This window comes from Gymnoscopelus microlampas (assembly GCF_963454915.1).
Source record: "Gymnoscopelus microlampas genome assembly, chromosome: 23".
NCBI lineage: Eukaryota > Metazoa > Chordata > Actinopteri > Myctophiformes > Myctophidae > Gymnoscopelus > Gymnoscopelus microlampas.
Window position 1 is genome coordinate 35076509 of NC_139960.1, and position 12932 is coordinate 35089440.

Below are 12932 nucleotides of genomic sequence, written 5' to 3' on the forward strand. Positions count from 1 at the left end.
ATGGGAGAGGGAGAGAGACACAGGGTGGGGGGAGTTAAAAAAAATCAAATGTTATCACGGTCATGGCCTACAGATTACAGTCATAACAGGATAAGAATTTGCAAAAACAACTCATATGTAGACAATCATGTTCAAGCCTTGCAAGGAGGGGGGGGAAGGGTACATGGTCAGAGGCAGTTTGAGTGCAAGGGGTTTTATCAGTATTTATGCCCGAGTCCGTTAGGTCACAATGTCTCTTGCGCGGTGGATCGGTTGAAATAGTAAATCTCCTTATCGCGGTGGAATGCGGAGCAACAGAGCTCGAGAGTCTCTGCGTGCCGGAAGAGTCCATAACAACAGGCATGAAAGCAGTCAGTGTCCCAAGCGGCACAAGGTCATGTGTGGTGTGTGAGTGTATGCTGCTAACTCGCTCCCCCCCGCCTAGGCAGGAGACAAGTTCAACAGCAGATGGTTAGGGTGGGAAGGTGTGGGTGGGGGGGGGTCCCAGCGAATGAGGCCCAGCTCAGCGTAGCGATGTCTCCCCTCACGTCCGTAGCCTCGGATGATTTGTGCGGGCAGGGGATTCAAATATTTCCCTTGAGATCATTTTAGTCCGAGGAGGTTCCATTTGCACCCCCCCTATAGTCTGTTCGGTCCACGCGATTCTGCCGCGCCAGGACGGCTAGACGTGCCGCTATGAAGTCGAGCCTTCCCGTCTGTTCCTGGATTGACTTCCCGATAGCCATAACCATGATCGGAAAGCGAGGCTGGCCCGCCATCGCAGCCGTCTTCCCAATTTTCCGGTACACGAGAGCAACGGCCACGCCAATCAGCAGTAGTCCCACCACCAGAAGCCCAAAGATATACGCATCTTCCGAATCCTCAATACTCAGCAGAGAAAGGCAAAGTGGCTGCCATTTCCCATACGAGTCTTTTAGGTATCCCGCAGGGTAGGTTTTTGCAGGGCAATTTCCGTCTGAAGCGCCCTCAGACTTGGTTGAGAAAATAGTGTCGATCGCGTTGAACCCCCAATCGATCAGGAAATTCATGTTGGTCGCTTCGAGGTTGAGGAGATAAAAGTCTTTCACTGCCAGAGTGTATACATTAAAAAACTCACCCACTGCCAGCGATTTTTATATTTTCTTACCTTTTGAAGTAGTCCCAGAATATTTATCTCCAGTATGATCGATCCCCTGATGGTTGCTAATCACAGAGGGTTTCACTGTGCTTCCGCAAAAAAAAAAAAAAAGTCATCGCGACCTCAAGGTTCAAGGTTCAAGGTTCATTTTATTTTGTCTCTCGAGGGAGAAATTTGTCTTGGAGTTAGAGCCCCACTGCATACATATAACATTCAACAGATCAAAGAAAAGAATACAAAAAACAACAATACAACAGTAAACACATAGACAATATATATTGCACATATTCCCTTAACGAGGTGCGTCTAGACATTTCAAAGTCTTCTTTGTAGTCTTAGATTCAGCATTTGGATTGACATAGGAATGAAAGAATACTTATATCGATTATATTCCCACCTTGACGTCCTATACCTTCTACCCGATGGTAGTAGATCATACTCTGGGTTCAGTACATGCAAGGGATCAGACATAGTATTCTGGGCCTGCCTTATTACTGCTTGCTCAAAGATGACCTGGGGCCTGATCGGGGGGGTAGACATCCCCATAATCTTCCCCGCCATATTCACTAGTCTTGTAATTTGTGATTTGTACACAACCGTCAGGTTTCCGAACCAACTGGATATTCCGTATCTTAAGATGGACTCAATACTGGCCCTATAAAAAGTCAACATAATATTTCGACTGACTCCAAAGAGCCCTAAGCCTTCGAAGGAAGTGTAGACGCTGATGTATCTTTGAACACACAGTTGTAACCTGTGTATGCCAGCTCAGATCCTTGTCAATCTGTACTCCTAGGTACTTGTATGAGGCCAATACATTTTCAAGACCTCCCGTTCAAGGCCAAGACCTCCCATTCTCTTTTATACGCCTTTGAAAATGTCTTGGCCAAAAATACATAGTAAAACAAAAAAGCACACAGGAGCCGAGATACAGCATTTTTAAGTAATAAGTTAACCAGGAAGTGAATGGAGCAGTAAATCTTCGGATCGCGTTATCTCTGGTTCTGTTTGGAAAAAAAGAAAAGAAAGGCAGGCTGGGCCATAGCAGAATTCGACGAGTTAACTCGTCCATGGCAGGCAATGAGTGAAATATTTTTCAAACATGGGCCCAGACCCACTGTTTGGGAAACAGTGGTCTACTGCGTCTAAATATGCGCCCCAGTCCAGGAGCAGCTGAACCAAACTCTCCCCAGAATCCGCACTTATCAAGATGCCGTTTGAAACCCTGAGGAGAGCAGTTTCAGTACCGTGCTTTGGACAAAAAAAAAAACATTTTATACAACACATTTAATTCACTCACCGAAATAAATGTCACTGTATGACTCAGGCATAGGCCTTTTCTTTGCCTTTTCTATCCATGTGAAATTCCATCTCAGTCTGTTCCTTCAACCTTCACACAGACATTGAGACTTTCTCTTTCTCGCGCGCGCGCGCGCGCGCACACACACACACACACACACACACACACACACACACACACACACACACACACACACACACACACACACACACACACACACACACACACACACACACACACACACACACACACACACACACACACACACACACACACACACACACACACACAGTGTCCCATGAGGTATGTTCCCCTGGCTGCAGCCACTGTGCTTCGCTCATGTGACAAGTCCTGTGGATCAACCCTGTGACACGATGACAAGTGTGGGTAGACCTGTCACGCTCCCCCGCCGGGGGCCTCACAGAATCCATACCCCCCCCCCCCCCCCCCCTCACTACAGTATGTGGGATGAGAACTACACCCGCACTGCATGTGTGCCGAAGATTCAACGTGCGTGCAATTATCAACATGGATTTATGGATAGGTTTGGGAGGTCATGGTTGTCAAACGTGTAGTCCTATATTAAAATTGGCTAATGGCAGGGCCGGCCAATGGGCCGGCGCGTGGGCAGACCTCAGACGTCACTCTGACAGAGCCATAATCATATAAGGCGTTCCCAATGCAGCTACACCCAAATATGGAGTGTGTTGTCTAACCTCAATGTGTCATCATGGCATCAGGCACAAACAAATCGGTCTTCTCCTGATGGGGATATACTGTATGGGCATATGCTGATGACATCAGAGATCTCCATATAGGGGCATAAAAGGGACAAGGACTGACATAGGGCCACAGATCTGACCGCTATGCCCATATATGGACATACAGTATGTCAGTCTCGAGGACTCGAGGGAGTACGGTGCCCGCTGTCGAGTAATTCGGATAAATAGTTGTCCAGAACAGCCGATCCAATTAATTTGCCCATATATGGGCATATACCGATGACATCAGATATCTCCTATATGGGCATAACAATGACACGGTAGACAGACAGAAACAGACATTTCCATTTCCAGACATTTCCAGATGGGTACAACGGGTACTCTGACAAAGCCCTCAACACTGTGACCTATTGGTCGGTTCGGCGGTGCGACGTAGGAGTTTGGGCCGAGAACCCCTTTCTGGGGACAAATTTGCCAAAAATGGCAGATTTCTGGAAAAGAGATTTGTTGTAGAGATGATCAGTTCACAAAAATAACAGTTGTCCTTTATGGATTTGAAGTGTGTATTGTTTAAGTGGTTCAAGTAGGTTAGTCGTGAGCGGTTACATAATTAAATTATAGGAGTAGGAGAGTTTTAATGTTGAAGCTTAATTCTCAGTGGAAACTCTCTATTTCACCAGTTACAGTTCAACAGGTTTCTGATAACATTTTAGGTGAGAAATGCAAAAATACTGTCTTAGAACTTAAGTAAGGACAGTTTAATTTACTTTTATTTCGAGAATCAAAAGGAGTACGGTGGTCTGGCCTTGCCCAACAATTTCTATTACTACCGGGCAGCCAGTATCCATAAGCTGATGTCTATGGTCTCTACTCTCTTATGGAGCCACATTCAAGTAAACCAGTGTCACGTCGCTCCTTAATTTGTGATCCATTGCCATTAAGTAAACACCACTGGATGAATAATCCAGTTATTCAGAGTTCTTTGAAGATAATGGTTCTCACACACCCATCTTATCACTTTGTGGCATAGGAGAGGGATCCTGGTGTGTTAAGGATCTTTTCAAGCAGGGACACTTTTATTTCTTTTGAGCAGTTGAAAAAGGACTTTACAAAGTCCACAGTCAGGCATCTTTAGATACAGGTACGCAGTTATATCAAAACACACTTCTCCTTAACGTCCCCAGAGAGTACCTACTGTAGATAGACGAGCGCCCGAACACGGATCCGGTTGGCAGGGGCATTGTGTCAGTATTATCCAGTGGTGGAAGAAGTACTCACATTTTCCACTTGAGTAAAAGTATCAATACCGCCATGTAGAAATACTTACAAGTAAAAGTCAGGTATTCCGAAAAAAAATACCTCACACTTGTGCTTAGTTACTGGGGTCACTTCCCCATCACTCGTTCACTTAGCGAGGTTATCGGAGGAAGAATTGTTGATGGCTATACCAGATTTAACCTGGCAGTCGGCAATTACGTGGGTACACTCACCATCAGTATGTATTAAACAACATGGCTGTTACAGTTTAAGGTTTTACATTTGTAGATTGTAGATCTATCTGCGAGGAAACTGCTCAAAATTCTATCCTGGTTTAGACCCAATCTGCATTAGGTGAAGTCAAGACCCAGCTACTCTATGGCCGTATTGTTTTGGTTTTGTCCCAAACTGACCTAATTTTGGACGGGTGCATTCAGTACCTTTTTCAAATGTGTCATAGATCCTGACCTGTTGACTGCATTGTTTTGGGGCAGGAGATGTCGATACCAACTCACCAAGCTGAAGATATAGAAAATAAGAGAGGCTGTTGTCTATTATTTGTGCAATATTGTCAAAAAATCAGTAAACATATTTGAATAATAACAAATGCCAAAACACCATGGAACCAAATGGACCTGCAAGCTAGGGGCCTGCACAGGAATGTACCGTGTAGTTGACTTTGTTTAGTTTAGTTTAGTCTTACAGGCAGCAAACAAGATGGAAAAAGAACGGTGAAAGATGAGAGAGTGTCAGGCAGACAAGAGAGATGAGCACAGATGAATGAGGCCGGGTGGTTGAGAAGGCAGTTAGCAACTGGCTGGGATTCTTGTAGGCATTTGCCTGTGTGTGTGTGTGTGTGTGTGTGTGTGTGTGTGTGTGTGTGTGTGTGTGTGTGTGTGTGTGTGTGTGTGTGTGTGTGTGTGTGTGTGTGTGTGTGTGTGTGTGTGTGTGTGTGTGTGTGTGTGTGTGTGTGTGTGTGTGTGTGTGTGTGTGTGTGTGTGTGTGTGTGTGTGTGATCCTCATTGCCGTTAATGACAAAGGCCTTGTTGCGGAGCACGAGTGTCATTGTTCCCCGTCGACTCTAATGGCCCCTTACGGAGCCCGACATCCAATCTTGGCAGTGCGGGTAACAAGAGCATGCTGGGAAGGGGGGGGGGGGGGGGGGGGGGAGTACTCTCTACGGCTCTATCGCTGCGTTCCGGAGTCAGATTCTTGTTTTTTGTCGCCTTGCTTTGCTCTCTCTCTCTCTTGGATGCGATATTAAAATAAGAAGGGCACATCACCTACGCACCAGACCCTCAACATGGCTGTCTGGAAGCTGTCTCTGCTGTGTCTCATATCCACCACGTTCCACTCTGCGCTTAGCGCTGGGACGCCACCTGGGCACAGCATGCTGCCCACACACACACACACACACACACACACACACACACACACACACACACACACACAGCCGTGCAGACATACATATTAATGCCAAAACAGCAGAGCTACACCACCTGCCACTGAAGTCATAGTGCAAGCGCGCACACATGTATCGCGTGTGTGTGTGATTGGCATGTTCAGGTTTTGGTAACCAGCATATTGCGTGGGTGAAACAGCCTCTCTCTGTGGCCCTCATGTTCTTCTCCACGCCCCCCCCCTATCTTTCTCTCTCTCTCTCTCTCTCTGATGTCACACACAACAGAAGCCCTTGCCAAACAATGCCAATGGTAATTCACATGGGAAGCATGCTAAAAAGGCAGAGTGTTCAGGTAGGGGGGGCGCGAGCAAATCTGACAGGCAATAGTTGAACTCCTGTGAAACTGTCGCGCTGGTGCTCGCCCACACACATGCCGGAGTGTGCATGTGTGTGGGCTTCACAACGCTTCACAACGCTTCACAACGCGTTGTTCGGCGCAATGAGTGGCCTAAAGGTTAGAGGAGCGTTTTTGGCACCGAAAAAAACGTTCCCGGTTTGATCCCCTGGGCTGGCAGGAGAACACCTCCCACCCCAACACCGCTAAAGTGCCCTTGAGCAAGGCACTGAACCCCCCCAAACGGCTTCAAAGCTGCTCAGTGGCCGACAGTTGTTGTGCTGGGCAGTTCCCAGGTTTTAGTGTGTGTGTGTGTGTGTGTGTGTGTGCCTGTGTGCCTGTGTGAATGTGCAGGGCATTGCTGGAAAAAGAGCATCCGTGCTCAGCATTCCTACCTCTTCAATTCTTTACAGCTCTGTCATCCGCCCTGCGTTCCTTCATCATAACCTCCTTTTGCAACAATTCTCCCATCATCCATTCACCAGAAAAAAACAAAAGGCACAAAACCATCCCTTCCCAAAAAAAGAAAAAAAAATGACACAAAGCCTTCCCTTCCCATCCGCTGGCACTCATTTCCACATTTTGTGCCTTCTTTGTGGGCGTTGTGAATGAGGCATTCGACTGCTCCACAGGAGCCAATAGAAGCGCGCTGAAAGAAGCACTCAGGAACAGGATAGCAGCTATTGAGCACATCTCAACCCTGCATTTAATGCTCAGCAGCTTGACGATTGGCTGTTTTGTTGCTCTGTATTTCAAGTGAGCGCAGCGGTTGGTGTGTGTGTGTGTGTCACTTACTCTCTCACACACACACACACACACACACACACACACACACACACACACACACACACACACACACACACACACACACACACACAGAGAGAATTACTGTGAAGTCGGGAAAATGACCTGCAGATACTTTGTAACTTGGAACTCTTTCAATTGACACATGAGTTGATCCACTTAGAGGTGTGTGTGTGGTCTATAATCTCTACATATTGTCCTGTAGGACAGTACTTCTCAAACATTTTCATGTCGAAGACCCCCAAATTGATGCGTATTTAGGCCACAGACCCCCATTTGAAGTTATATTTTGAACGTATAAAGCACCCTTGGGGACCCCATGTTAACTTTGTGTGTGTGTGTGTGCGTGTTGTGGTACTGTACCGCGGTTCTCAACCTGTGGGTCGGGACCCCCAGGTGGGTCCCCAAAGGATTTTGGGGGATCCCCAGACGATGTGCAACATTGTTTTCTCACTGAACGGTAAACAAACCAACATACAGTACACAGTAAGTGTAAACCCTCGAGCTTGTAGATTGGGTATGTTCACAACTTCCCAATCATCCATTCACCCTCCCCCCCCCCCCCCCCCCCCAAAGAAAAAGAAAAGGCACAAAACCATCCCTTCCAAAATGAATAAAATGACACAAAACCTTCCCTTATTCCATCCACTGGAACTCATTTCAACATTTGGTGTCTCTGTGGGCGTTGTGAAACAAAATGTAACCTCTTGTCACCAGCCTTTCCACAGCAGAGGAAAGCCTGGTATTCATTCTAAAACTGAGCCGTGTGATCCGGTTTAGAAAAAAGGAAAAAAAATAAACAATTGTGTGCCGGTGGTGTGTTCCGGTTGGCGTCACATTGTTTTTGTTCCACACAAAAAAAAATGCACGAATAATGCGAATCAATTACTTTAGTGTCGCTAGTTGCACTACTAGTTAGAATTAAAGATGGACATACCAAACAATTATATACCAAACGAAACAATTACACCAAACTAAACACATTTTAAACTAGGGGAATCATTTTTGGAGGTGCACGGCCTGAAAAGGTTGAGAACCACCACTGTACTGTACTTGTAGACTAGCCCGTCCTCCGGGCAGAGTTTACATTGCCAAATGCTACATGCCAAAACACATGTAAATATTAGTTTTGTGTGTTCCTCTGAACTTTTCCCCTGCCAACGCAGTGACAGTAGCGCTGAAGGGGGCACACGGCCCTGTGTTCTGCCTCGCATGGAAACTAAAACTAATGTGATATTTGCATAGCGGTGAAGAATAACTCGGAATAACTAACAAACCCAATTTGACCTGATTATGGGGCCAATATTAGCTTAACCCCTGGTTCAAACTCTTTTCTTAAAAAGTGTTTAATGTCAAGCACCCCCCATATCTCTGAGAGCGTACACATGTGTACGCTCTCAGAGTTACAGTGTAGAGAGCTTGTATATCTGCTGTTTGGTGCACAATGGCCAGAATATGGACGCTAGGGTTCATGTGGTTAAGATATGACAGTGTGGTTGGCCTGTCGCTGGACCAAACACTTCCACTGGAACAAAACAACAAATCAAACCTTTTTCATTGGCTTTGATGGATGACTTCTGCAGCCACTGCAGTTTAACCAAAACAACACACACACGGACACACACACACACACACACACACACACACACACACACACACACACACACACACACACACACACACACACACACACACACAGAGACACACAGTACACACACACATGCTCACAGCACAAATGTACAATAATCCAGCTGCAGTTGTTATTTTTCTGGCTCCGTGTGGCTACCAAATGAATCTACACGTACACTAAGCAATTAAACACCCACATTTCTCACATCTGGTGTCCTCATTCCTGTGTGTGTGTGTGTGTGACTCTGTTCTTATGAGTTATGGACAGTTTTCTGTGCTCTGCTGCAACACCAGCTCTCCTTATGTACGTCGCTGTCAGGCGGAAACCTTGTACTGTATATGTCCAAAACATATACATATATAAACATATACATATATATTTTTTTAAGCTAGTGAAAATAGCCGATCTACAAGCTTGCTGTGTGAGCTTGTAGATCGTCTGTTTTCACAACTTTAGCTTGACCCTTGTACGATGAAGTTACAACAAACATGGACATTTGGAGATTTTCTGCCCGACACTGACGATAATGCTCATCTGCCACAATGTTTTCAAACTGCGTCCGTAAAATCTTGCGGGGAAATTATGATAAGCAGATCTGGCAACCCTGGATACGCCACCAACGTCAACCCACACGCGCGCGCATCAGTCACAGCTGATTCAATCAATGAGGCTGAATGGTCGCTCCTGCAGAATCTTGTCTGTTTAATGGTGCACCTCGCCTGTCTGTCTGTCTGTCTGTCTTACTCATCGTACTCGCCGCACACCAGTGTGTCGCATTTGCGACGCGCTGAGAGTAGATCAGATGTTTTAAAGTGGCCAATTGTGTCTGTGGGTTTTTATAAATATTGAACAAGAGCTTGTGACTTATAAAATATTAACTGCATTGTGTAAACAGGTAATTTTTTTCCCCCATCTCCTGAAAGGTAATGGTTTTGGACATGAACGTTTTTCACCCGACAATGTACTAATATCTGCCCCCCCCCCCCCCCCCCCAGGTGACGGAGTATCTGAACGGCCAGGAGTCTGCCAAGAGTGCCAGGGTGAGTTAGCTGTCATTATATTCTATACCGTCGCCTCTGTGTCGCCGCTCTGCTGGCGCTGCCGGACAAATGACGGGAAGAGAGGGGGGGGGCTGTCAGTATGTCACGTTGCTTTCCACCATCACGATATCCCAATGAGTAATAACCCTCAGATGTCAAAGTGTTATTGACCCATGGGTCCAGTTCAGACCAGCATCAGTAATAACTCAGATTGGAGTTCATTTGTTTTAACCACATAAAGCTGATCCACAAACTCCAAAGCTTGTAGATCTGCTATTTTTGTACAATTTGTGACATGATACTGACATGCCCAACATAGGGACCCCCCTCCCCTCGCCCATTTCTGCAAGCGGTTTACAATCGTATAAAGCAACAAACGCTATAGAAGCCTACGTTGCACAGCCAAAACAGACGCGTTGTTAGCTTGTGTTGAAAATTGTCTAGTTTCGGGTTATTAGTTATTTTAAGATTATATAGAAGGGCTCAAACTAGCAACAGAATACATGCTTAGAAGCATCTTCCATAAACATGAATGGTCTCAGAAATGTCATGAAAGCAAAGCTTTTTTTCATGAAAAGCCTCAATCTGCGATTTCTTCAACCGGTTGGCTGTATGTGGGACAGCAGCAGCATAGGTTTAGAATCATAATACCTGATTTAGAAACACCTTAACGACATCAATATTACGTTTTCGGTCATGGGATTTTATTCACAAAGCCACTCTTGAGAAGCGGGCGAAGGGCCCCCTCGGCGCGCCGCTGACAAAAACGTCCAATGGCTTCACAGGACGCCCAGACAATCAGCCAATCAGTGTGCTTAATGAGTCCTTCTGAAAAAGTGCACCCGCCGTTTTCACAGAAAAGGCGACGAGAAACACGACAAAGCGAGAAGAAAGGGGGGGGGGGGGGGGGACCGTCGCGGTGTCGTTCATCCCCGACATCTAGCAGTGCTAATTAGCACGCTCTCTAATTAGCTGTGAATCACAGAGTTAACAGCTGAGCGCACAGGCTGATGAGAGTCACAGGGAAAGCAAGCGCTCTCTCCTCTCTCACTCGTCCTGCATTCTCTCATACACACACACACACACACACACACACACACACACACACACACACACACACACACACACAGACAAACACACACCGGTTCCACATTACATGTATTGTATCGTATTGCAATCACACTTAAACAGAGCCAGTTCCACACTGAACAACACTCCTCCAAACCACACACACACACACACACACACACACTGTTTTGTATTGCTATACTTCTGTGGACATCTCATTTTAAAACAGTGATTTTATGAACAGCATAAAAAAAGTTTAACCTTTTTTTTTTTTAAACCGGGGAAGCATTGGCTATTCAAAAATTACGTGGCACGAAGTGACACGCTGTGAGCTTGTACATCTGCTATTTCTTTTTTTTTTTGGGGGGGGGGGTCTTGAAAGTGTGAGAACTACTGGTTTAGAAGGCATTTGTAGAATCGGCCTCAGGTCGTAATGGGTTAACCTTAACCCTAAAGCTGAAAAGGCAACCAGGTATAAATCAGTCACCAGTCTGTGAGGAGCAGGAAAATGGTTGTCACAATGTCTTATTTGTTCAATTCTACTATACTTGGTATACAAATTGGTCCTCGCAGGTATAGTAATACAAGCACACACACACACACACACACACACACACACACACACACACACACACACACACACACACACAATCCCTTTGCAACACGCAGTCAGTGGAGAATGCGTGTCCTGCTTTATGAGGCAGTGTCCCCCAGAATGAGGGTCTAATGGAATGGGGGGAGGGGGGGGTCTTGGGGGGGGGGGGCTATCTGAGTCTAAACATAAAGCCGCTCATTAAATAGTGATGATGGTGCTTTATTATCGCTCTTTCTCTCTCTCTGTCTCTTGACCATTGAACACGTAATGTGCTGTAGAGGTTATTCAAGTCCCATTTAAAGGCATCGTTGGAATGTGTTCATGCGTCACACGGCTCTTTGCTTCACTTTGTCTTCTCACTTCCGGGGATTACAGCAAAAGAAAGATCTCACCCACTAGCGCTCTGTTTCATAAGCAATTTACACAATTTGTAAAATGGTGATGTTTTGGTGTTGTCGTTCTAAACGCCTTCCTGCTGTGTTCTGTATACAGCCAAACCCGTTTAAGGAATCACAGATTGAGTCTTTAAAGGGATAGTTCACCCGCAAAATTACTTATTTTCTATTGATTAGTCACCCCATGGACTTGAATTCATGGATTTTTTTTTTCTATTTGTTGCATTCCAAAGCCAATAATTTGATGACCGGCAGCCGTTCCGGTATAGGACTGGAACCGCTGCCTACCAATGCGACGAAAACCAAGAAAAAAATCCATATCCAAAATCTCTCCATGGAGTGACTAATCAATAGAATTTTTTTTTTTTTGGGTGAACTATCTCTTTAACCGTTGCTTTTATCAAATCATCGAGACATTGGGGGTTTATGGAAGTTGCTTGTGAACATGTGTTCAATCGATAGTTTGACCAATTGAATATAACTGGAACGCATCTGTGTCACTTTAGATTTCTTTGGCTATTCAAAAATAGCAGATCTACAAGCTCCTAGTGTGGTACCGAGTGCCACGCTACGAGCTTGTAAATCTGCTATTTTTAAAAAATATATTTTTTATATTTTTTTCAAAAATCTGAAAACCTTTTAAAGGGCAAGACCACTTTGGTAGAGGTTTGGGTTGTGTAGTTACCTTGCCATGATGTAACTCCAAAGGTGGACAAGAAATCAAAAATAATTGCTCCATTGATTAGAAATTGATCATTCAAAATATGCTCCTCATTGACCTACAGTGTACAGTAAACAGCTCTCAAAGTCACTCTTATAGCACATAAATGAACACAAACAAAGTTGATTCAGACAATATAGAACATCACCAAACCCAGTACTGTTTTTTTTTTAAATAAAAATGTTAACTTCCTGTCGATTTTTCTATTTTATTAAGAAGAAAACCTGGACTGGATTTGCGGATCCGGATCCGGATCTTCAAATAGTAAAATCAGCAGGAAGTTAATATTTTTATTAAAAAAACAAACAGTACTGGGTTTGGTGATGTTCTATATTGTCTGAATCAGCTTTGTTCGGGTTTGTTTACGTGCTTAAAGAGTGACTTTGAGAGCTGTTTTACCGTACAATGTAAGTCAATGAGGAGCATATTTTGAATTATCAATTTCTAATCAATGGAGCAATTATTTTTGATTTCTTGTCCACCTTTG

The 12932-nt window shown here is 45.0% G+C and overlaps 1 protein-coding gene across 1 annotated transcript in view; it reads left to right on the forward strand.

Moving 5' to 3' along the window:
• Window positions 1-12932, forward strand: part of snd1 (staphylococcal nuclease and tudor domain containing 1) — a 390687-nt gene that overhangs the window by 376422 nt on the left and 1333 nt on the right. Inside the window, exon 23 of the mRNA XM_084049382.1 lies at window positions 9622-9666. Within this exon, the coding sequence (XP_083905508.1) occupies window positions 9622-9666 (45 nt within the window). The remainder of the gene's footprint in view (window positions 1-9621; window positions 9667-12932) is intronic.